The sequence below is a fragment of the Heterodontus francisci genome, chromosome 34 (assembly GCF_036365525.1).
Source record: "Heterodontus francisci isolate sHetFra1 chromosome 34, sHetFra1.hap1, whole genome shotgun sequence".
Classification (NCBI taxonomy): domain Eukaryota; kingdom Metazoa; phylum Chordata; class Chondrichthyes; order Heterodontiformes; family Heterodontidae; genus Heterodontus; species Heterodontus francisci.
This window is the reverse complement of record NC_090404.1, coordinates 10,847,506-10,872,154: the sequence shown is the minus strand read 5'-3', so window position 1 is coordinate 10,872,154 and position 24,649 is coordinate 10,847,506. Positions and strand designations below refer to the sequence as shown.

Here is a 24,649-nt window from a genome sequence, read left to right as displayed (position 1 = left end):
AGGCTCGATGGGCTGAATGGCCAACTCCTGCTCCTATGTTCCTATAATTGGGATGGAGTTTAATATTCTGGAATTTAGTTGATTGCATTCTCAGGCCTGCAGTGTCCCTTTAAGAACTGCTGTCTGTGATATTTACTTAATTCAGGGACTCGCATTAGGAATTAGTTTCGAATACAATGATAAACTTTTGCTCAATCCGATATCTGTGTGATTGATTGAAATGAGACAGGAGGAGATTGGTGTCCGTGACTGTGGGGTTGGTTTATATCAGACAGATGGAGATTGGTGTCAGTGACTGTGGGGTTGGTTTATATCAGACAGGATGAGATTGGTGTCAGTGACTGTGGGGTTGGTTTATATCAGACAGATGGAGATTGGTGTCAGTGACTGTGGGGTTGGTTTATATCAGACAGTGGGAGATTGGTGTCAGTGACTGTGGGGTTGGTTTATATCAGACAGGAGGAGATTGGTGTCAGTGACTGTGGAGTTGGTTTATATCAGACAGTGGGAGATTGGTGTCAGTGACTGTGGGGTTGGTTTACATCAGACTGGAGGAGATTGGTGTCAGTGACTGTGGAGTTGGTTTATATCAGACAGATGGAGATTGGTGTCAGTGACTGGGGTTGGTTTACATCAGACAGGAGGAGATTGGTGTCAGTGACTGTGGGGTTGGTTTATATCAGACAGATGGAGATTGGTGTCAGTGACTGGGGTTGGTTTACATCAGACAGGAGGAGATTGGTGTCAGTGACTGTGGGGTTGGTTTGTATCAGACAGGAGGAGATTGGTGTCAGTGACTGTGGGGTTGGTTTATATCAGACAGGAGGAGATTGGTGTCAGTGACTGTGGGGTTGGTTTATATCAGACAGGAGGAGATTGGTGTCGGTGACTGTGGGGTTGGTTTATATCAGACAGTGGGAGATTGGTGTCAGTGACTGTGGGGTTGGTTTATATCAGACAGTGGGAGATTGGTGTCAGTGACTGTGGGGTTGGTTTATATCAGACAGTGGGAGATTGGTGTCAGTGACTGTGGGGTTGGTTTATATCAGACAGGAGGAGATTGGTGTCAGTGACTGTGGAGTTGGTTTATATCAGACAGATGTAGATTGGTGTCTGACTGTGGGGTTGGTTTATATCAGACAGATGGAGATTGGTGTCAGTGACTGTGGGGTTGGTTTATATCAGACAGGAGGAGATTGGTGTCGGTGACTGTGGGGTTGGTTTATATCAGACAGTGGGAGATTGGTGTCAGTGACTGTGGGGTTGGTTTATATCAGACAGGAGGAGATTGGTGTCAGTGACTGTAGGATTGGTTTATATCAGACAGTGGGAGATTGGTGTCAGTGACTGTGGGGTTAGTTTATATCAGACAGATGGAGATTGGTGTCAGTGACTGTGGGGTTGGTTTATATCTGACAGGAGGAGATTGGTGTCAGTGACTGTGGGGTTGGTTTATATCAGACAGTGGGAGATTGGTGTCCGTGACTGTGGGGTTGGTTTATATCAGACAGGAGGAGATTGGTGTCGGTGACTGTGGGGTTGGTTTATATCAGACAGTGGGAGATTGGTGTCCGTGACTGTGGGGTTGGTTTATATCAGACAGTGGGAGATTGGTGTCAGTGACTGTGGAAATAGCAAGCACTTGGTTCAAAAGCAGAGCAGCAAATTAGTTTTTAAAATTTTCTTCCCAAATGGACGGGTGTCTTTTCCATGCACTTTGTCACGTGTTGATACAGCTGGGACATGGAGGGTCTGATTTACTTTCTGCTCTTCCCTCCTTGAAGATGCTTCTTGAAAACTACCTCTTTGACCAAGCTTTTGGTCACCTGCCCTGATATCAAACACTCCCAGCCCATAATAAGCAGGTTGGTTCCTGGGCACTTCAGTGATGTTATTCAATCTGAGAATCCCAGGGTTTGAGAGCTGGGACATCCTGTCTCAAAACACATCCCACCCTGTTCATACTGAGAATCCCAGGGTGGAGAGCTGGGACATCCTGTCTCAAAAAACGTCCCACCGTGTTCATACTGAGAATCCCAGGGGAAGGGCCAAGCCCCAGAGTGTGGAACACAACTAAGACCAGGGTGTGGGTGATGGGCAGGTAAAGAGGAGGAGAGAGGCTGTAGTGTTGGAGATGAAGGAGGAGGCTGCTAATTCCCAGGGCCAGATCCAACAAAATATTTTGATTGGTGAGTCAAGCAGTGAAGCTAAAATCAAACCAAAGGGAACAAATAAAGATCCAATCTAAGGGAACAACCTGCAGAACAATGGGAGGAAACCAAAATTGTCCCAAAAGTATTCATTGAGCAAGTATGGACTGCTTTTTGTGGGAGTTCCATTTCTCAACTTCTCTAAGCTCCCTCTACACTGTCCCATGAAACACTCCCTAGTAGGTTGAGGAGATGGGTGGGGGGGAGGGAGATAGGGGTACAGAGTAAAACTCTTTCAAGACTGTACATCCACTCCCCGAATGGTGCTGACTCTCGTTGGGTTCAGTTCCATACTCATTGGTTCCTCTCTGTCTCATGAAGATTCACTCTTTTATAGAATGATCAAGTATAATATTTTTATTTTAGAGATACAGCACTGAAACAGGCCCTTCGGCCCACCGAGTCTGTGCCGACCATCAACCACCCATTTATACTAATCCGACACTAATTCCATATTCCTACCACATCCCCACCTGTCCCGATATTTCCCTACCACCTACCTATACTAGGGGCAATTTATAATGGCCAATTTACCCATCAACCTGCAAGTTTTTTGGCATGTGGAAGGAAACCGGAGCACCCGGAAGAAACCCACGCAGACACAGGGAGAACTTGCAAACTCTGCACAGGCAGTACCCAGAATTGAACCCAGGTCGCTGGAGCTGTGAGGCTGCGGTGCTAACCACTGCACCACTGTGCCGCCCAAATTGAAGACATTTGGCCCATCATACCTGTGCTGGCTCTTGGAAGATCTAGATAATAGATCTGGGCGGCACAGTGGCGCAGTGGTTAGCACTGCAGCCTCACAGCTCCAGCGACCTGGGTTCAATTCTGGGTCCTGCCTGTGTGGAGTTTGCAAGTTCTCCCTGTGTCTGCGTGGGTTTCCTCCGGGTGCTCCGGTTTCCTCCCACATGCCAAAGACTTGCAGGTTGATAGGTTATTTGACCATTATAAATTGCTCCTAGTATAGGTAGGTGTTAGGGAAATATAGGGACAGGTGGGGATGTGGTAGGGATATGGGATTAGTGTAGGATTAATATAAGTGGGTGGTTGATGGTCGGCACAGACTCGGTGGGCCGAAGGGCCTGTTTCAGTGCTGTATCTCTAAAACTAAAACATAACTAGTCCCACAACCCTGCAGGCAATGTTAAGATGGATCTGAAACGTTAACTCTGCTTCTCGCTCCACAGATGCTGCCAGACCTGCTGAGTATTTCCAGCATTTCTTGTTTGTTTCAGATTTCCAGCATCCGCAGTATTTTGCTTTTATTTATATCAATATGATGTAAGTGGTAGATGGAAAAGGTATTCCAGTTGGATACTTCTCACACATACTTACCCCTGTGGTAAGGTTGATTGATCAGTGTACTAAACAGATATTTGGGTTTCACTGGTTAGTTAAGCACGCAGAGTACCTGGTAGAGTTTAATAGAGTTCACAAGTGACTGCATGGCTTGGATTCTGCTGTTGTTAATCTCATCCAGAACTGAACCATATTCATTCTGACAGTTGGGATTTGTTGCTGATGTTAATAACCTTTATAACTGGGCTGGAATTTAATAATCTGGATAAAGGTCAATTAATCAGCTTTGTTTGAAACACATTGCTGTAGATTTTCGTCTTTCCCACCAGGGTGTTTAGCGTCACCTGATTGGAGCTCTGAAAGGACAATCTGGGGGGAGGATCTTACAAGGTTACTGTCATTGAGGCAACGTTAGGAACATGGCAGAGGTGGGGAAACTCTTCCTGCGGGTAGGGGCTGCTGTCAATGATGGGACACAGAATTATAGAATCACACAGCACAGAGGAGGCCATTCGGTCCATCATGTCTGTCAGTTCTTTGAAGGAACGATGCAATTAATCCCACTCCTCTCCTCTTTTCCCCATTGCCCTACAATGTTTTTATTTGACACTTCCCTTTTGAAAGTTACTATTGAATCTGCTTTCACCACCCTTTCAAGTAGTTCATTCCAGATCACAACAACTCACTGAGTAAAAAAACAAATTTGCTCGGCCCACTCCCCCTCCCTGGCTTCTTTTTAGCCAATTATCTGAAATCTATGTCCTCTGGTTACCGACTCTCTTGTCCGTTGAAACAGTTTCTCCTGATCTACACTATCAAGTTGCCTCTCCTCCCCTCCTATAATTTTAAACACCTCTATTAAATCTCCACTTAACCTTCTTTGCTCTAAAAAGAACAATCCCGGACTCTATAGTCCCTCCACAAAACTGAACATCCTCATCCCTGGACACAATGCAAGGTGGAGGATTGCGATGAGGTTTTGGGAAATATTTCCAGTTGGGAGCGGGAAAAATTGAAAGGAACCGAAACAGAAGAACCCATTCTCCAACTTCGTGAATCTTTAGATCCACTTTAAGAAATGGAATCAGGGAGAATGAAGGGTGAACTGTTAACTGACCAGTTGCAGTCCAGGCACCTTTCCCTTCTTTGTGATGCTGTAACATTTACTCTGATGTTATCAGTGAAATTAACTGATCTGAGGCATTGAAATGATTCACGTTCCTGCAAATAAAGAATTTAAACCTAATATTGACTCTGGGACAATCAGAATACTTAATAACAGAAAAGAAAACGAAAGGCTTGAAGGGAGGGGGAGCTGGTTGGAGGAGTTAAAGACAGAAAATACTGGAAATACTCAGCTGGTGAAGTAGCATCTGTGGAGAGAGAAATAGCGTTAGTGTTTCAGGTCTGTGATTAGAACCGGTTGTAGGAGAGCTGATTCATGGTGATGTGGATGTGGCTGACGTGAGTGGGATCAGATTGTCTCCATGTATCCACAATGAATGTTCCAACCTTCATTTTGAAAAAAGTAAAACTGAGAGAGGACAGTTGCCATTGTGGGCAGCAATCTGAACCTTTAATTCACGAACACACTGATTCAGAGTATTTTGCAACATCCATGTGTGTCAGTCTCTGGTGCAATCAGCTAATGCATCCGGCTGTTAACTGAAAGGTTGGTGGCTGGACAACACACAGAGACGGAGCTTTTCATTGATTTTTTTCCCCCCTCTTCCGCATTCATTGCCACACAGAACAGTTTTACGAATATTAATTACAAATAAAATGAGAAAAACAACAAATAAATGTTGCATGTACCAACACATTAGAAATATATTAAGTTATTGGCTTCAAAGCAACGAATGGAAAATGATTCTGTGAATGCACAAATTAGGCTATTGTGCAGCTGGTATCAGGAAAAGCAATTCTGAACACAGTGGAACATTTTAATGATGTTTTACCTACATTAAATAACTCCATCTCTGTTGATGTAAACTCAGAGTCCCTGGCTGTATTTGTTCCAGTCCCACTGCTAACACCTGATGAAGGTGGGTGCAGGATTGACACTGAGAGCTGAACACTGAGTGGTGAATTTCCTTTAGCTTTCAAATCCAATTCCACACACCGAGTCCCAGAATCATCACCCAGAATCACCGCAAGGGAAGTAGGAAACCGCTCCTAATACACAACAGGATGGGGCAGCTTGTGAAAAACTATTCAACTTTTGGTGTGTAGATGTTTCCCAGAACTTCAAGCAGGACCGTGTGACCATAGAAACTGTGAGTGTGTGTATGTGGCTGTCATGTTTCTATATAAACTGAGTGTTTATGTGATGAATTGCTTTGTATGTGCACCAGTTGTAAATTTACTTTGTTTTTATAATATACACCAGGTTCTAAATATATAAATATTGATGATTGATACTGTGATACTTGTAAATGTATTGTAGGTGTATGAGTGTGCTGGTTCTGAATAAATGTGTGTGTGTGTTATTTCTGAATGTATGTTGTGCATCTGTGTTGTGTCTCAATGTATTTAGGGACAAATGAAAAGTAAGAGAAAAAAAAGGCAGAAAATATTTTCCAAATGAAGACAGATTCAACCAAATATGAACAAAGAACACACAAATAGGTTTGTAAGCAGCAGAGTTATGAAATGGATTTACATCCAGCACAAGAAGTCAAAATCATATCCAAATTAACACCAATACCTTCTATTATATCTATACAGGCCGTACAATCAATGACTGCTGTTGCTTGGTGGTCTAGTGGTTAGGATTTGGCACTTTTGCCATCGCAGCCTGGGTTTGATTCCCGTCAAAGATGCATATTTTACAAAGCTGTTTATCTTTCAGATGAAGGATAATAGTTTTCATCACTTAATAAACCAACAACATCCTGTTACACACTGCAGGAAATGTATCTCAAGTCACCAGGGACCTTCTGTGTGTCAGATGAAGCTGATATCTGCAACACAACATAAACATCTAACCTCTTGGTCTCAGGTCAGAGAAAGTATTGAAGAAGGTGAAATCCTGAATCCTCTGCACTCACTCATTCTAACAAAGATTCCACCATTCCAAAACATACTGGTCTCCCCGGAACAATATCCACTACAAACTAATTAAACTCCCGAAGGAGCTTCTGAATTCCCTTCCTAGAATCTTCAGAATCAGATCTGTCTTGTTCGGATCCATTTGGATGGAAACCGACTGCCCTCCACCTCCAGGAAATGCCATTCTAATCCTATGAATGAATCGAGTTTTGTTTAGAAAGTGGGTTTTGCGTCATCTCAACCGCACATTCTCAAAATCACATTTCCAGGATGTGAGATTTACAGACAAATTCAACATGTTTTGGCTCTGACAAGTGAAGCTGGACAGGGATACACAGGAACCAGCACTACAGGCAGGTGTACGCAGGAATTAGCACTGTGGGGCAGGTATACACTGGAACTAGCACTTCAGGGCAGGTATACATTGGAACTAGTACTGCAGGGCTGGGATACACAGGAACTAGCACTGTGGGACAGCTATATATGGGAACTAGCACAGTGTGGGCAGATACCCAGGAACTAGCACTGCAGGACAGCGATACATAGGAACTGGCACTGGAGGATGGGTGTACACAGGAATGAGCACCGCAGGACGGGTGTATCCAGGAGCTGGCTTTCCAGGGCAGGGCTCACCAGGAACTAGTACTGGTTTCTGACTTTTTTTTCAAAGCCCGCTAGAAAACCCCAAATCTGTCAGAAGTTAGGAAACTGCTGCAAGCACCTGTCAGTTGTGAAACTGACAGCGCAATTTTTTTTTAAAAAGCCGGTCTGAAAGAAGAAGACAATGGGAAATTTCTCATCTCTGAAATACAACTGAAGGCAGGATACAACCTTTGGCAGGCCGGAGCCTGGCCCACAAGCCATATGTTGGACAACCCATGTTGTACCTGCACTGGGGGTGTATTACAAGACACTGTAGAGGCAGATTTACATTGTCCTGTGTTGCACCTGCCCGGACAGTGTAGAAGGAGCTTTACACTGTGTCTAACCCGTGCAGTACCTGCCCTGGGAGTATTTGATGGGACAGTGTAGAGGGAGCTTTACTTGGTATCTAACTCGTCTTCTTCATGTCTTGGGAGTGTTTTCCACATTAGAAGAATTGCTTTGAACATTGACTGTGGGAAAATCTTCAACATTTCAAAGCAGGTGATGCACATTCTCCCATTGGACAGATGGTATTTAAAAATCTGTGGAGAGAGAAGCAGAGTTAACATTTCAGGTCTGTGATCTTTCATCAGGACGGTACATAGGTGCTTCCAAACCCGCGGAGTATTTCCAATACTTTCTGTTTTTATTTCAGATTTCCAGCATCCACAATATTTTGCTGTCATTACGATGGAGGATCTGTTACCCAGCATTCGCCGCGGAGATGAATGTGCCCTATTCATTGTACAGGAGCCCAGATCCAAGGCGCAGTGCTGGAGAGAATCTGGAGCATGCGTACTGTCACTTTGATCTGTGCCTGCGAACGCTGGAGACGGTTTTGAAACAGGTGAGAGCCGGCGGGGCACAGGGGCGAAATGGAGCCGGCGGGGAAGCTTCAGAAACAACTGGTGTAGGCCGCAAGCCCGGAATAACAAATTTTACTCTTATTTAATAATCTCCAGATACCTCATTTGCAGCTGTGGGCCTTTTTACCGGAAATAACTCCAGGTTAATGGCCGCCATTTTGGCCGAGTATGGAGCATCGTGCATGCGCGGGCGTATTGATGACGACACAGAGAGTGGGCGGGGCTTCAGGCACCCCGTGACCAGGAGAGAAAATCATTGCATTATAAAAGCAAAATACTGCAGATGCTGGAAATCTGAAATAAAAATAAATGCTGGAATCACTCAGCAGGTCTGGCAGCATCTGTGGAAAGAGAAGCAGAGTTAACGTTTCGGGTCAGTGACCCTTCTTCGGATCATGGAATTGATTCTCACTCTGCACACGGGCTGGAGAACTGAACCCAGTCAGAGTAGCGGAGGGAGAAAACTGGCAGTGGAGGAAAGAAATGTTGCGATGGGTTTGGATTTCAGCACAGGGAGGAGGCAGAGTGTGTGGGACGGGGATTTACAGCTTTGGGGGAACAAGAGAGGAAAAAATGTTCCCTGGAAACTAGTATTGTCTGTTCAGAATTTCTATCCTGCACTGACAGTGATGACTTTTGTAAATTCCTTTTACAGTGGATTAGAAGGGGAAGATTTGCATACAATTTTATTCTTACTGCACACAGAGGGTTTCTCACCTTCGATCCTGAAGATGCTGCCAAGTGCCAGGGTGAATGTTTACATCCCAGAGAACTATAACTGAAATAATGTGACATTGTTGAGTCCAGAAGACTGGAGTGCCAAATTGAAAGATGAGCTGCTGTTCCTGGAACCTCCGTTGACCTTCATTAGAACAGTGCAGCAGGCTGAGGACACAGAGGGCAGAGTGGGAGTGGAACAGAGAATTCAGGTGACCAGATGTTCAGGGCCATGTTTGTAAACTGAACGGAGGTGTTCCACAAAGTGGTCTCCGAATCTGCATTTGGTTTCCCTGAGGTAGGATATTAAATTGAATATAGTTATAGAGTGATACAGCACTGAAACAGGCCCTTCAGCCCACCAAGTCTGTGCTGACCAACAACCACCCATTTATACTAATCCTACATTCATGCCATATTCCCTACCGCATCCCCACCATTCTCCTACCACCTACCTGCAATTTACAATGGCCAATTTACCTATCAACCTGCAAGCCTTTGGGAGGAAACTGGAGTCCCTAGTGGAAACCCACACGGTCACAGGGAGAACTTGCAAACTCCGCACAGGCAGTACCCAGAATCGAACCCGGGTCGCTGGAGCTGTGAGGCTGCGGTGCTAATCACTGCACCACTGTGCTGCCCTGTATATGAAATTAAAGCACATGTAAAAGTGCTGTTGCACCTTAAGGGAGTGTTTGGGGCCTTGGACATTGAGAGGGGAGGAGTTAAAAGGGCAGGATTTACATCTCCTCTGCTTGCATAGGAAGCAAAGTGGGCATTGGATATGATCAAGGTTTGGACCAGGGTGTCGTGGAGGGATCAGTCCCACCAGAATGCTGGAACAGTAGGGGAAGATGTGTTTGGTGGTGGCATCACACGGGAGGCGGGAAAATGATGGAGGATGATGTGGAGGCTGGTGGGCTGGAAGGTGAGGACAAGGGGAGTCCGATCATGCTTCTGGGAGATGGGGAAGGGATGAGAGCAAAAGGAAGGAGGAGGCTGGAGGGAGCGAGTTAATAAACCCTGGTCAACGTGGGCTTCACACACACTGAGTGCCGCCCCAGGTCCCAATATAAAAGAGGGAACATTATCTGATTTACAAACACCTGGTGAAAGCTTCAAACCCAGAATAAGAAGCTACCGGTCCCATGTTTGCACTGAGCAGGGCAGCAGCTGTGGGGTTTCTCCCAGTGACAGGCCAGGGTTAACAGCTGCCACCTTTATGGGAGGCAATGTGCAGCAGGGCGCCTGCTCGGTCTTCTGGGGCCAGGAAGCAGGAGAAGAAAATGTTGTGATTTTCTATCCTGAACGAACAGTGATGGCTTTTGTAAACTCCTTTTACAGAGAATTCGAAGGGGAGGATTTAAGGACTGGAAATACAAACCAAGCAGCAGATCAAGATCTGACAGAGTCACACGATTCATCAGGACCTGAATATCAGATGTTTGTCTGTTCTGTCTGTGGGAAAAGATTTCAAACATCAGTGTGACTGGAAAAGCACCGAGACACACACACCCGAGTGAGAGTGTTCCAGTGCACTGACTGTGGAAAGAGCTTTAACCAGTTACACAGCCTGAAAAAAATTATACCATTAACGGTACGGAGAAGCTGTACACCTGTCTGTGTGTGGACGAGGCTTCAAGTGATTGTCCAACCTGGAGAGAGACAGGGACACTGGCAGCACGGAGAAACCGTGGAAATGTGGGGACTGTGGGAAGGGATTCAATTACCCGTCCCAACTGGATACTCATCGACGCAGTCACACTGGGGAGAGACCGTTCACTTGCTCCGTGTGTGGGAGGGGATTCACTCAGTCGTCTATTCTGCAGAAACACCAGAGAGTTCACACTGATGAGAGGCCTTTCAAATGTTCTGACTGTGACAAGAGCTTTTGGAGCAAGAATGACCTGCTGACACACCAGCGCATTCACACTGGGGAGAGGCCGTTCACCTGCTCCGTGTGTGGGATGGGATTCACTCAGTCGTCTATTCTGCTGAAACACCAGAGAGTTCACACTGATGAGAGACCTTTTAAATGTTCTGACTGTGAGAAGAGCTTTAAGAGCAGAAATGACCTGCTGACACACCAGCGCACTCACACTGGGGAGAGGCCGTTCACCTGCTCCGTGTGTGGGAAGGGATTCACTCGGTCATCCCAGCTGCTGACACATCAACTTGTTCACACTGATCAGAGACCTTTTAAATGTTCTAACTGTGAGAAGAGATTTAAAAGGAGAATTGATCTGCTCTACCACCAACGCACTCACACTGGAGAGAAACCGTTCACCTGTTCCGTGTGTGGGAAGGGATTCAGCCAGTCATCCCGCCTGATCACACACCAGCGCATTCACACTGGGGAGAAGACATTCATCTGCTCTGAGTGTGGGAAGGGATACATTACATCATCCCAACTACTGATACACCAGCGAGTTCACTCTGGGGAGAGGCCTTTCATATGCTCCGTCTGTGAGAAGGGATTCACTCAGTCAGCACATCTGCAGAAACACAAGCGAGTTCACAAGTGACTGCAGCAGTTGGATTCTGCTGTTTTGGCTGCTGTTAATCAGTTGCAGAACTGAACATGTTGATTCTGACAGTTGGGGCCTGTTTCTGCCGATGTTAATAACCCCGATAACTTGGGGTGGCCGCACTGTCCTGTGAAGAGAGATTGGGGAATGTGGGCCTGTATTCACTAGAGTTTCAAAGAATGAGAGGTGATCTCATTGAAACCTACAAAATACTTAAAGGGATAGACAGGGGAGATGCAGCTAAGATGTTTCCCCTGATTGGGGAGTCCAGAACCTGGGTGCACAATTTCAAAATAAGGGGGAAACCACTTAGGACAGAGATGAGGAGAAATTTCTTTACTCGGAGGGTTGTGAATCTTTGGAATTCTCCACCCCAGAGGGCTGTGGAAGTTCAGTCATTGAGTATATTAAAAGCAGAGATTGACAGATTTCTAAATACAAATGATATAAGGGGATATGAGGATAGTGTGGGAAAAAAGCATTGAAGTGGATGATCAGCCATGATCATATTGAATGGCGGGGCAGGCTCGATGGGCTGAATGGCCAACTCCTGCTCCTATGTTCCTATAATTGGGATGGAGTTTAATATTCTGGAATTTAGTTGATTGCATTCTCAGGCCTGCAGTGTCCCTTTAAGAACTGCTGTCTGTGATATTTACTTAATTCAGGGACTCGCATTAGGAATTAGTTTTGAATACAATGATAAACTTTTGCTCAATCCGATATCTGTGTGATTGATTGAAATGAGACAGGAGGAGATTGGTGTCCGTGACTGTGGGGTTGGTTTATATCAGACAGATGGAGATTGGTGTCAGTGACTGTGGGGTTGGTTTATATCAGACAGGATGAGATTGGTGTCAGTGACTGTGGGGTTGGTTTATATCAGACAGATGGAGATTGGTGTCAGTGACTGTGGGGTTGGTTTATATCAGACAGTGGGAGATTGGTGTCAGTGACTGTGGGGTTGGTTTATATCAGACAGGAGGAGATTGGTGTCAGTGACTGTGGAGTTGGTTTATATCAGACAGTGGGAGATTGGTGTCAGTGACTGTGGGGTTGGTTTACATCAGACTGGAGGAGATTGGTGTCAGTGACTGTGGAGTTGGTTTATATCAGACAGGAGGAGATTGGTGTCAGTGACTGTGGAGTTGGTTTATATCAGACAGATGGAGATTGGTGTCAATGACTGTGGGGTTGGTTTATATCAGACAGTGGGAGATTGGTGTCAGTGACTGTGGGGTTGGTTTATATCAGACAGTGGGAGATTGGTGTCAGTGACTGTGGGGTTGGTTTATATCAGACAGGAGGAGATTGGTGTCAGTGACTGTGGGGTTGGTTTATATCAGACAGGAGGAGATTGGTGTCAGTGACTGTGGGGTTGGTTTACATCAGACTGGAGGAGATTGGTGTCAGTGACTGTGGGGTTGGTTTATATCAGACAGGAGGAGATTGGTGTCAATGACTGTGGGGTTGGTTTATATCAGACAGGAGGAGATTGGTGTCAGTGACTGTGGGGTTGGTTTGTATCAGACAGGAGGAGATTGGTGTCAATGACTGTGGGGTTGGTTTATATCAGACAGGAGGAGATTGGTGTCAGTGACTGTGGGGTTGGTTTATATCAGACAGGAGGAGATTGGTGTCGGTGACTGTGGGGTTGGTTTATATCAGACAGTGGGAGATTGGTGTCAGTGACTGTGGGGTTGGTTTATATCAGACAGTGGGAGATTGGTGTCAGTGACTGTGGGGTTGGTTTATATCAGACAGTGGGAGATTGGTGTCAGTGACTGTGGGGTTGGTTTATATCAGACAGTGGGAGATTGGTGTCAGTGACTGTGGGGTTGGTTTATATCAGACAGTGGGAGATTGGTGTCAGTGACTGTGGGGTTGGTTTATATCAGACAGATGGAGATTGGTGTCAGTGACTGTGGAGTTGGTTTATATCAGACAGATGGAGATTGGTGTCAGTGACTGTGGGGTTGGTTTACATCAGACTGGAGGAGATTGGTGTCAGTGACTGTGGGGTTGGTTTATATCAGACAGGAGGAGATTGGTGTCAATGACTGTGGGGTTGGTTTATATCAGACAGGAGGAGATTGGTGTCAGTGACTGTGGGGTTGGTTTGTATCAGACAGGAGGAGATTGGTGTCAATGACTGTGGGGTTGGTTTATATCAGACAGGAGGAGATTGGTGTCAGTGACTGTGGGGTTGGTTTATATCAGACAGGAGGAGATTGGTGTCGGTGACTGTGGGGTTGGTTTATATCAGACAGTGGGAGATTGGTGTCAGTGACTGTGGGGTTGGTTTATATCAGACAGTGGGAGATTGGTGTCAGTGACTGTGGGGTTGGTTTATATCAGACAGTGGGAGATTGGTGTCAGTGACTGTGGGGTTGGTTTATATCAGACAGTGGGAGATTGGTGTCAGTGACTGTGGGGTTGGTTTATATCAGACAGGAGGAGATTGGTGTCGGTGACTGTGGGGTTGGTTTATATCAGACAGTGGGAGATTGGTGTCAGTGACTGTGGGGTTGGTTTATATCAGACAGGAGGAGATTGGTGTCAGTGACTGTAGGATTGGTTTATATCAGACAGTGGGAGATTGGTGTCAGTGACTGTGGGGTTAGTTTATATCAGACAGATGGAGATTGGTGTCAGTGACTGTGGGGTTGGTTTATATCAGACAGGAGGAGATTGGTGTCGGTGACTGTGGGGTTGGTTTATATCAGACAGTGGGAGATTGGTGTCCGTGACTGTGGGGTTGGTTTATATCAGACAGGAGGAGATTGGTGTCGGTGACTGTGGGGTTGGTTTATATCAGACAGTGGGAGATTGGTGTCCGTGACTGTGGGGTTGGTTTATATCAGACAGTGGGAGATTGGTGTCAGTGACTGTGGAAATAGCAAGCACTTGGTTCAAAAGCAGAGCAGCAAATTAGTTTTTAAAATTTTCTTCCCAAATGGACGGGTGTCTTTTCCATGCACTTTGTCACGTGTTGATACAGCTGGGACATGGAGGGTCTGATTTACTTTCTGCTCTTCCCTCCTTGAAGATGCTTCTTGAAAACTACCTCTTTGACCAAGCTTTTGGTCACCTGCCCTGATATCAAACACTCCCAGCCCATAATAAGCAGGTTGGTTCCTGGGCACTTCAGTGATGTTATTCAATCTGAGAATCCCAGGGTTTGAGAGCTGGGACATCCTGTCTCAAAACACATCCCACCCTGTTCATACTGAGAATCCCAGGGTGGAGAGCTGGGACATCCTGTCTCAAAAAACGTCCCACCGTGTTCATACTGAGAATCCCAGGGGAAGGGCCAAGCCCCAGAGTGTGGAACACAACTAAGACCAGGGTGTGGGTGATGGGCAGGTAAAGAGGAGGAGAGAGGCTGTAGTGTTGGAGATGAAGGAGGAGGCTGCTAATTCCCAGGGCCAGATCCAACAAAATATTTTGATTGGTGAGTCAAGCAGTGAAGCTAAAATCAAACCAAAGGGAACAAATAAAGATCCAATCTAAGGGAACAACCTGCAGAACAATGGGAGGAAACCAAAATTGTCCCAAAAGTATTCATTGAGCAAGTATGGACTGCTTTTTGTGGGAGTTCCATTTCTCAACTTCTCTAAGCTCCCTCTACACTGTCCCATGAAACACTCCCTAGTAGGTTGAGGAGATGGGTGGGGGGGAGGGAGATAGGGGTACAGAGTAAAACTCTTTCAAGACTGTACATCCACTCCCCGAATGGTGCTGACTCTCGTTGGGTTCAGTTCCATACTCATTGGTTCCTCTCTGTCTCATGAAGATTCACTCTTTTATAGAATGATCAAGTATAATATTTTTTTTTTAGAGATACAGCACTGAAACAGGCCCTTCGGCCCACCGAGTCTGTGCCGACCATCAACCACCCATTTATACTAATCCGACACTAATTCCATATTCCTACCACATCCCCACCTGTCCCGATATTTCCCTACCACCTACCTATACTAGGGGCAATTTATAATGGCCAATTTACCCATCAACCTGCAAGTTTTTTGGCATGTGGAAGGAAACCGGAGCACCCGGAAGAAACCCACGCAGACACAGGGAGAACTTGCAAACTCTGCACAGGCAGTACCCAGAATTGAACCCAGGTCGCTGGAGCTGTGAGGCTGCGGTGCTAACCACTGCACCACTGTGCCGCCCAAATTGAAGACATTTGGCCCATCATACCTGTGCTGGCTCTTGGAAGATCTAGATAATAGATCTGGGCGGCACAGTGGCGCAGTGGTTAGCACTGCAGCCTCACAGCTCCAGCGACCTGGGTTCAATTCTGGGTCCTGCCTGTGTGGAGTTTGCAAGTTCTCCCTGTGTCTGCGTGGGTTTCCTCCGGGTGCTCCGGTTTCCTCCCACATGCCAAAGACTTGCAGGTTGATAGGTTATTTGACCATTATAAATTGCTCCTAGTATAGGTAGGTGTTAGGGAAATATAGGGACAGGTGGGGATGTGGTAGGGATATGGGATTAGTGTAGGATTAATATAAGTGGGTGGTTGATGGTCGGCACAGACTCGGTGGGCCGAAGGGCCTGTTTCAGTGCTGTATCTCTAAAACTAAAACATAACTAGTCCCACAACCCTGCAGGCAATGTTAAGATGGATCTGAAACGTTAACTCTGCTTCTCGCTCCACAGATGCTGCCAGACCTGCTGAGTATTTCCAGCATTTCTTGTTTGTTTCAGATTTCCAGCATCCGCAGTATTTTGCTTTTATTTATATCAATATGATGTAAGTGGTAGATGGAAAAGGTATTCCAGTTGGATACTTCTCACACATACTTACCCCTGTGGTAAGGTTGATTGATCAGTGTACTAAACAGATATTTGGGTTTCACTGGTTAGTTAAGCACGCAGAGTACCTGGTAGAGTTTAATAGAGTTCACAAGTGACTGCATGGCTTGGATTCTGCTGTTGTTAATCTCATCCAGAACTGAACCATATTCATTCTGACAGTTGGGATTTGTTGCTGATGTTAATAACCTCTATAACTGGGCTGGAATTTAATAATCTGGATAAAGGTCAATTAATCAGCTTTGTTTGAAACACATTGCTGTAGATTTTCGTCTTTCCCACCAGGGTGTTTAGCGTCACCTGATTGGAGCTCTGAAAGGACAATCTGGGGGGAGGATCTTACAAGGTTACTGTCATTGAGGCAACGTTAGGAACATGGCAGAGGTGGGGAAACTCTTCCTGCGGGTAGGGGCTGCTGTCAATGATGGGACACAGAATTATAGAATCACACAGCACAGAGGAGGCCATTCGGTCCATCATGTCTGTCAGTTCTTTGAAGGAACGATGCAATTAATCCCACTCCTCTCCTCTTTTCCCCATTGCCCTACAATGTTTTTATTTGACACTTCCCTTTTGAAAGTTACTATTGAATCTGCTTTCACCACCCTTTCAAGTAGTTCATTCCAGATCACAACAACTCACTGAGTAAAAAAACAAATTTGCTCGGCCCACTCCCCCTCCCTGGCTTCTTTTTAGCCAATTATCTGAAATCTATGTCCTCTGGTTACCGACTCTCTTGTCCGTTGAAACAGTTTCTCCTGATCTACACTATCAAGTTGCCTCTCCTCCCCTCCTATAATTTTAAACACCTCTATTAAATCTCCACTTAACCTTCTTTGCTCTAAAAAGAACAATCCCGGACTCTATAGTCCCTCCACAAAACTGAACATCCTCATCCCTGGACACAATGCAAGGTGGAGGATTGCGATGAGGTTTTGGGAAATATTTCCAGTTGGGAGCGGGAAAAATTGAAAGGAACCGAAACAGAAGAACCCATTCTCCAACTTCGTGAATCTTTAGATCCACTTTAAGAAATGGAATCAGGGAGAATGAAGGGTGAACTGTTAACTGACCAGTTGCAGTCCAGGCACCTTTCCCTTCTTTGTGATGCTGTAACATTTACTCTGATGTTATCAGTGAAATTAACTGATCTGAGGCATTGAAATGATTCACGTTCCTGCAAATAAAGAATTTAAACCTAATATTGACTCTGGGACAATCAGAATACTTAATAACAGAAAAGAAAACGAAAGGCTTGAAGGGAGGGGGAGCTGGTTGGAGGAGTTAAAGACAGAAAATACTGGAAATACTCAGCTGGTGAAGTAGCATCTGTGGAGAGAGAAATAGCGTTAGTGTTTCAGGTCTGTGATTAGAACCGGTTGTAGGAGAGCTGATTCATGGTGATGTGGATGTGGCTGACGTGAGTGGGATCAGATTGTCTCCATGTATCCACAATGAATGTTCCACCCTTCATTTTGAAAAAAGTAAAACTGAGAGAGGACAGTTGCCATTGTGGGCAGCAATCTGAACCTTTAATTCACGAACACACTGATTCAGAGTATTTTGCAACATCCATGTGTGTCAGTCTCTGGTGCAATCAGCTAATGCATCCGGCTGTTAACTGAAAGGTTGGTGGCTGGACAACACACAGAGACGGAGCTTTTCATTGATTTTTTTCCCCCCTCTTCCGCATTCATTGCCACACAGAACAGTTTTACGAATATTAATTACAAATAAAATGAGAAAAACAACAAATAAATGTTGCATGTACCAACACATTAGAAATATATTAAGTTATTGGCTTCAAAGCAACGAATGGAAAATGATTCTGTGAATGCACAAATTAGGCTATTGTGCAGCTGGTATCAGGAAAAGCAATTCTGAACACAGTGGAACATTTTAATGATGTTTTACCTACATTAAATAACTCCATCTCTGTTGATGTAAACTCAGAGTCCCTGGCTGTATTTGTTCCAGTCCCACTGCTAACACCTGATGAAGGTGGGTGCAGGATTGACACTGAGAGCTGAACACTGAGTGGTGAATTTCCTTTAGCTTTCAAATCCAATTCCACACACCGAGTCCCAGAATCATCACCCAGAATCACCGCAAGGGAAGTAGGAAACCGCTCCTAATACACAACAGGATGGGGCAGCTTGTGAAAAACTATTCAACTTTTGGTGTGTAGATGTTTCCCAGAACTTCAAGCAGGACCGTGTGACCATAGAAACTGTGAGTGTGTGTATGTGGCTGTCATGTTTCTATATAAACTGAGTGTTTATGTGATGAATTGCTTTGTATGTGCACCAGTTGTAAATTTACTTTGTTTTTATAATATACACCAGGTTCTAAATATATAAATATTGATGATTGATACTGTGATACTTGTAAATGTATTGTAGGTGTATGAGTGTGCTGGTTCTGAATAAATGTGTGTGTGTGTTATTTCTGAATGTATGTTGTGCATCTGTGTTGTGTCTCAATGTATTTAGGGACAAATGAAAAGTAAGAGAAAAAAAAGGCAGAAAATATTTTCCAAATGAAGACAGATTCAACCAAATATGAACAAAGAACACACAAATAGGTTTGTAAGCAGCAGAGTTATGAAATGGATTTACATCCAGCACAAGAAGTCAAAATCATATCCAAATTAACACCAATACCTTCTATTATATCTATACAGGCCGTACAATCAATGACTGCTGTTGCTTGGTGGTCTAGTGGTTAGGATTTGGCACTTTTGCCATCGCAGCCTGGGTTTGATTCCCGTCAAAGATGCATATTTTACAAAGCTGTTTATCTTTCAGATGAAGGATAATAGTTTTCATCACTTAATAAACCAACAACATCCTGTTACACACTGCAGGAAATGTATCTCAAGTCACCAGGGACCTTCTGTGTGTCAGATGAAGCTGATATCTGCAACACAACATAAACATCTAACCTCTTGGTCTCAGGTCAGAGAAAGTATTGAAGAAGGTGAAATCCTGAATCCTCTGCACTCACTCATTCTAACAAAGATTCCACCATTCCAAAACATACTGGTCTCCCCGGAACAATATCCACTACAAACTAATTAAACTCCCGAAGGAGCTTCTGAATTCCCTTCCTAGAATCTTCAGAATCAGATCTGTCTTGTTCGGATCCATTTGGATGGAAACCGACTGCCCTCCACCTCCAGGAAATGCCATTCTAATCCTATGAATGAATCGAGTTTTGTTTAGAAAGTGGGTTTTGCGTCATCTCAACCGCACATTCTCAAAATCACATTTCCAGGATGTGAGATTTACAGACAAATTCAACATGTTTTGGCTCTGACAAGTGAAGCTGGACAGGGATACACAGGAACCAGCACTACAGGCAGGTGTACGCAGGAATTAGCACTGTGGGGCAGGTATACACTGGAACTAGCACTTCAGGGCAGGTATACATTGGAACTAGTACTGCAGGGCTGGGATACACAGGAACTAGCACTGTGGGACAGCTATATATGGGAACTAGCACAGTGTGGGCAGATACCCAGGAACTAGCACTGCAGGACAGCGATACATAGGAACTGGCACTGGAGGATGGGTGTACACAGGAATGAGCACCGCAGGACGGGTGTATCCAGGAGCTGGCTTTCCAGGGCAGGGCTCACCAGGAACTAGTACTGGTTTCTGACTTTTTTTTCAAAGCCCGCTAGAAAACCCCAAATCTGTCAGAAGTTAGGAAACTGCTGCAAGCACCTGTCAGTTGTGAAACTGACAGCGCAATTTTTTTTAAAAAAGCCGGTCTGAAAGAAGAAGACAATGGGAAATTTCTCATCTCTGAAATACAACTGAAGGCAGGATACAACCTTTGGCAGGCCGGAGCCTGGCCCACAAGCCATATGTTGGACAACCCATGTTGTACCTGCACTGGGGGTGTATTACAAGACACTGTAGAGGCAGATTTACATTGTCCTGTGTTGCACCTGCCCGGACAGTGTAGAAGGAGCTTTACACTGTGTCTAACCCGTGCAGTACCTGCCCTGGGAGTATTTGATGGGACAGTGTAGAGGGAGCTTTACTTGGTATCTAACTCGTCTTCTTCATGTCTTGGGAGTGTTTTCCACATTAGAAGAATTGCTTTGAACATTGACTGTGGGAAAATCTTCAACATTTCAAAGCAGGTGATGCACATTCTCCCATTGGACAGATGGTATTTAAAAATCTGTGGAGAGAGAAGCAGAGTTAACATTTCAGGTCTGTGATCTTTCATCAGGACGGTACATAGGTGCTTCCAAACCCGCGGAGTATTTCCAATACTTTCTGTTTTTATTTCAGATTTCCAGCATCCACAATATTTTGCTGTCATTACGATGGAGGATCTGTTACCCAGCATTCGCCGCGGAGATGAATGTGCCCTATTCATTGTACAGGAGCCCAGATCCAAGGCGCAGTGCTGGAGAGAATCTGGAGCATGCGTACTGTCACTTTGATCTGTGCCTGCGAACGCTGGAGACGGTTTTGAAACAGGTGAGAGCCGGCGGGGCACAGGGGCGAAATGGAGCCGGCGGGGAAGCTTCAGAAACAACTGGTGTAGGCCGCAAGCCCGGAATAACAAATTTTACTCTTATTTAATAATCTCCAGATACCTCATTTGCAGCTGTGGGCCTTTTTACCGGAAATAACTCCAGATTAATGGCCGCCATTTTGGCCGAGTATGGAGCATCGTGCATGCGCGGGCGTATTGATGACGACACAGAGAGTGGGCGGGGCTTCAGGCACCCCGTGACCAGGAGAGAAAATCATTGCATTATAAAAGCAAAATACTGCAGATGCTGGAAATCTGAAATAAAAATAAATGCTGGAATCACTCAGCAGGTCTGGCAGCATCTGTGGAAAGAGAAGCAGAGTTAACGTTTCGGGTCAGTGACCCTTCTTCGGATCATGGAATTGATTCTCACTCTGCACACGGGCTGGAGAACTGAACCCAGTCAGAGTAGCGGAGGGAGAAAACTGGCAGTGGAGGAAAGAAATGTTGTGATGGGTTTGGATTTCAGCACAGGGAGGAGGCAGAGTGTGTGGGACGGGGATTTACAGCTTTGGGGGAACAAGAGAGGAAAAAATGTTCCCTGGAAACTAGTATTGTCTGTTCAGAATTTCTATCCTGCACTGACAGTGATGACTTTTGTAAATTCCTTTTACAGTGGATTAGAAGGGGAAGATTTGCATACAATTTTATTCTTACTGCACACAGAGGGTTTCTCACCTTCGATCCTGAAGATGCTGCCAAGTGCCAGGGTGAATGTTTACATCCCAGAGAACTGTAACTGAAATAATGTGACATTGTTGAGTCCAGAAGACTGGAGTGCCAAATTGAAAGATGAGCTGCTGTTCCTGGAACCTCCGTTGACCTTCATTAGAACAGTGCAGCAGGCTGAGGACACAGAGGGCAGAGTGGGAGTGGAACAGAGAATTCAGGTGACCAGATGTTCAGGGCCATGTTTGTAAACTGAACGGAGGTGTTCCACAAAGTGGTCTCCGAATCTGCATTTGGTTTCCCTGAGGTAGGATATTAAATTGAATATAGTTATAGAGTGATACAGCACTGAAACAGGCCCTTCAGCCCACCAAGTCTGTGCTGACCAACAACCACCCATTTATACTAATCCTACATTCATGCCATATTCCCTACCGCATCCCCACCATTCTCCTACCACCTACCTGCAATTTACAATGGCCAATTTACCTATCAACCTGCAAGCCTTTGGGAGGAAACTGGAGTCCCTAGTGGAAACCCACACGGTCACAGGGAGAACTTGCAAACTCCGCACAGGCAGTACCCAGAATCGAACCCGGGTCGCTGGAGCTGTGAGGCTGCGGTGCTAATCACTGCACCACTGTGCTGCCCTGTATATGAAATTAAAGCACATGTAAAAGTGCTGTTGCACCTTAAGGGAGTGTTTGGGGCCTTGGACATTGAGAGGGGAGGAGTTAAAAGGGCAGGATTTACATCTCCTCTGCTTGCATAGGAAGCAAAGTGGGCATTGGATATGATCAAGGTTTGGACCAGGGTGTCGTGGAGGGATCAGTCCCACCAGAATGCTGGAACAGTAGGGGAAGATGTGTTTGGTGGTGGCATCACACGGGAGGCGGGAAAATGATGGAGGATGATGTGGAGGCTGGTGGGCTGGAAGGTGAGGACAAGGGGAGTCCGATCATGCTTCTGGGAGATGGGGAAGGGATGAGAGCAAAAGGAAGGAGGAGGCTGGAGGGAGCGAGTTAATAAACCCTGGTCAACGTGGGCTTCACACACACTGAGTGCCGCCCCAGGTCCCAATATAAAAGAGGGAACATTATCTGATTTACAAACACCTGGTGAAAGCTTCAAACCCAGAATAAGAAGCTACCGGTCCCATGTTTGCACTGAGCAGGGCAGCAGCTGTGGGGTTTCTCCCAGTGACAGGCCAGGGTTAACAGCTGCCACCTTTATGGGAGGCAATGTGCAGCAGGGCGCCTGCTCGGTCTTCTGGGGCCAGGAAGCAGGAGAAGAAAATGTTGTGATTTTCTATCCTGAACGAACAGTGATGGCTTTTGTAAACTCCTTTTACAGAGAATTCGAAGGGGAGGATTTAAGGACTGGAAATACAAACCAAGCAGCAGATCAAGATCTGACAGAGTCACACGATTCATCAGGACCTGAATATCAGATGTTTGTCTGTTCTGTCTGTGGGAAAAGATTTCAAACATCAGTGTGACTGGAAAAGCACCGAGACACACACACCCGAGTGAGAGTGTTCCAGTGCACTGACTGTGGAAAGAGCTTTAACCAGTTACACAGCCTGAAAAAAATTATACCATTAACGGTACGGAGAAGCTGTACACCTGTCTGTGTGTGGACGAGGCTTCAAGTGATTGTCCAACCTGGAGAGAGACAGGGACACTGGCAGCACGGAGAAACCGTGGAAATGTGGGGACTGTGGGAAGGGATTCAATTACCCGTCCCAACTGGATACTCATCGACGCAGTCACACTGGGGAGAGACCGTTCACTTGCTCCGTGTGTGGGAGGGGATTCACTCAGTCGTCTATTCTGCAGAAACACCAGAGAGTTCACACTGATGAGAGGCCTTTCAAATGTTCTGACTGTGACAAGAGCTTTTGGAGCAAGAATGACCTGCTGACACACCAGCGCATTCACACTGGGGAGAGGCCGTTCACCTGCTCCGTGTGTGGGATGGGATTCACTCAGTCGTCTATTCTGCTGAAACACCAGAGAGTTCACACTGATGAGAGACCTTTTAAATGTTCTGACTGTGAGAAGAGCTTTAAGAGCAGAAATGACCTGCTGACACACCAGCGCACTCACACTGGGGAGAGGCCGTTCACCTGCTCCGTGTGTGGGAAGGGATTCGCTCGGTCATCCCAGCTGCTGACACATCAACTTGTTCACACTGATCAGAGACCTTTTAAATGTTCTAACTGTGAGAAGAGATTTAAAAGGAGAATTGATCTGCTCTACCACCAACGCACTCACACTGGAGAGAAACCGTTCACCTGTTCCGTGTGTGGGAAGGGATTCAGCCAGTCATCCCGCCTGATCACACACCAGCGCATTCACACTGGGGAGAAGACATTCATCTGCTCTGAGTGTGGGAAGGGATACATTACATCATCCCAACTACTGATACACCAGCGAGTTCACTCTGGGGAGAGGCCTTTCATATGCTCCGTCTGTGAGAAGGGATTCACTCAGTCAGCACATCTGCAGAAACACAAGCGAGTTCACAAGTGACTGCAGCAGTTGGATTCTGCTGTTTTGGCTGCTGTTAATCAGTTGCAGAACTGAACATGTTGATTCTGACAGTTGGGGCCTGTTTCTGCCGATGTTAATAACCCCGATAACTTGGGGTGGCCGCACTGTCCTGTGAAGAGAGATTGGGGAATGTGGGCCTGTATTCACTAGAGTTTCAAAGAATGAGAGGTGATCTCATTGAAACCTACAAAATACTTAAAGGGATAGACAGGGGAGACGCAGCTAAGATGTTTCCCCTGATTGGGGAGTCCAGAACCTGGGTGCACAATTTCAAAATAAGGGGGAAGCCACTTAGGACAGAGATGAGGAGAAATTTCTTTACTCGGAGGGTTGTGAATCTTTGGAATTCTTCACCACAGAGGGCTGTGGAAGTTCAGTCATTGAGTATATTAAAAGCAGAGATTGACAGATTTCTAAATACAAATGATATAAGGGGATATGAGGATAGTGTGGGAAAAAGGGATTGAAGTGGATGATCAGCCATGATCATATTGAATGGCATGAGGAATTAGTTTCGAATACAATTATAAACTTTTACTCAATCCTATATCTGTGTGATTAAATTTAATTTAAGTGAGACAGGAGGAGATTGGTGTCAGTGATTTTGGGGTTGGTTTATATCAGACAGGAGGAGATTAGTGTCAGTGATTGGGGTTGGTTTATATCAGACAATGGGAGATTGGTGTCAGTGACTGTGGGGTTAGTTTATATCAGACAATGGGAGATTG

The 24,649-nt window shown here is 45.6% G+C and overlaps 1 protein-coding gene across 1 annotated transcript in view; it reads left to right on the top strand.

Moving 5' to 3' along the window:
• LOC137348617 (uncharacterized) overlaps positions 1-24,649 on the top strand; it is an 86,269-nt gene that overhangs the window by 14,559 nt on the left and 47,061 nt on the right. Inside the window, exons 8-18 of the mRNA XM_068013896.1 lie at positions 7,658-7,709; positions 7,864-8,116; positions 8,882-9,003; positions 9,957-10,234; positions 10,455-11,312; positions 20,242-20,293; positions 20,448-20,700; positions 20,755-20,871; positions 21,466-21,587; positions 22,541-22,822; positions 23,037-23,896. Coding sequence (XP_067869997.1) covers positions 7,658-7,709; positions 7,864-8,116; positions 8,882-9,003; positions 9,957-10,234; positions 10,455-11,312; positions 20,242-20,293; positions 20,448-20,700; positions 20,755-20,871; positions 21,466-21,587; positions 22,541-22,822; positions 23,037-23,896 — 3,249 coding nt within the window. The remainder of the gene's footprint in view (positions 1-7,657; positions 7,710-7,863; positions 8,117-8,881; positions 9,004-9,956; positions 10,235-10,454; positions 11,313-20,241; positions 20,294-20,447; positions 20,701-20,754; positions 20,872-21,465; positions 21,588-22,540; positions 22,823-23,036; positions 23,897-24,649) is intronic.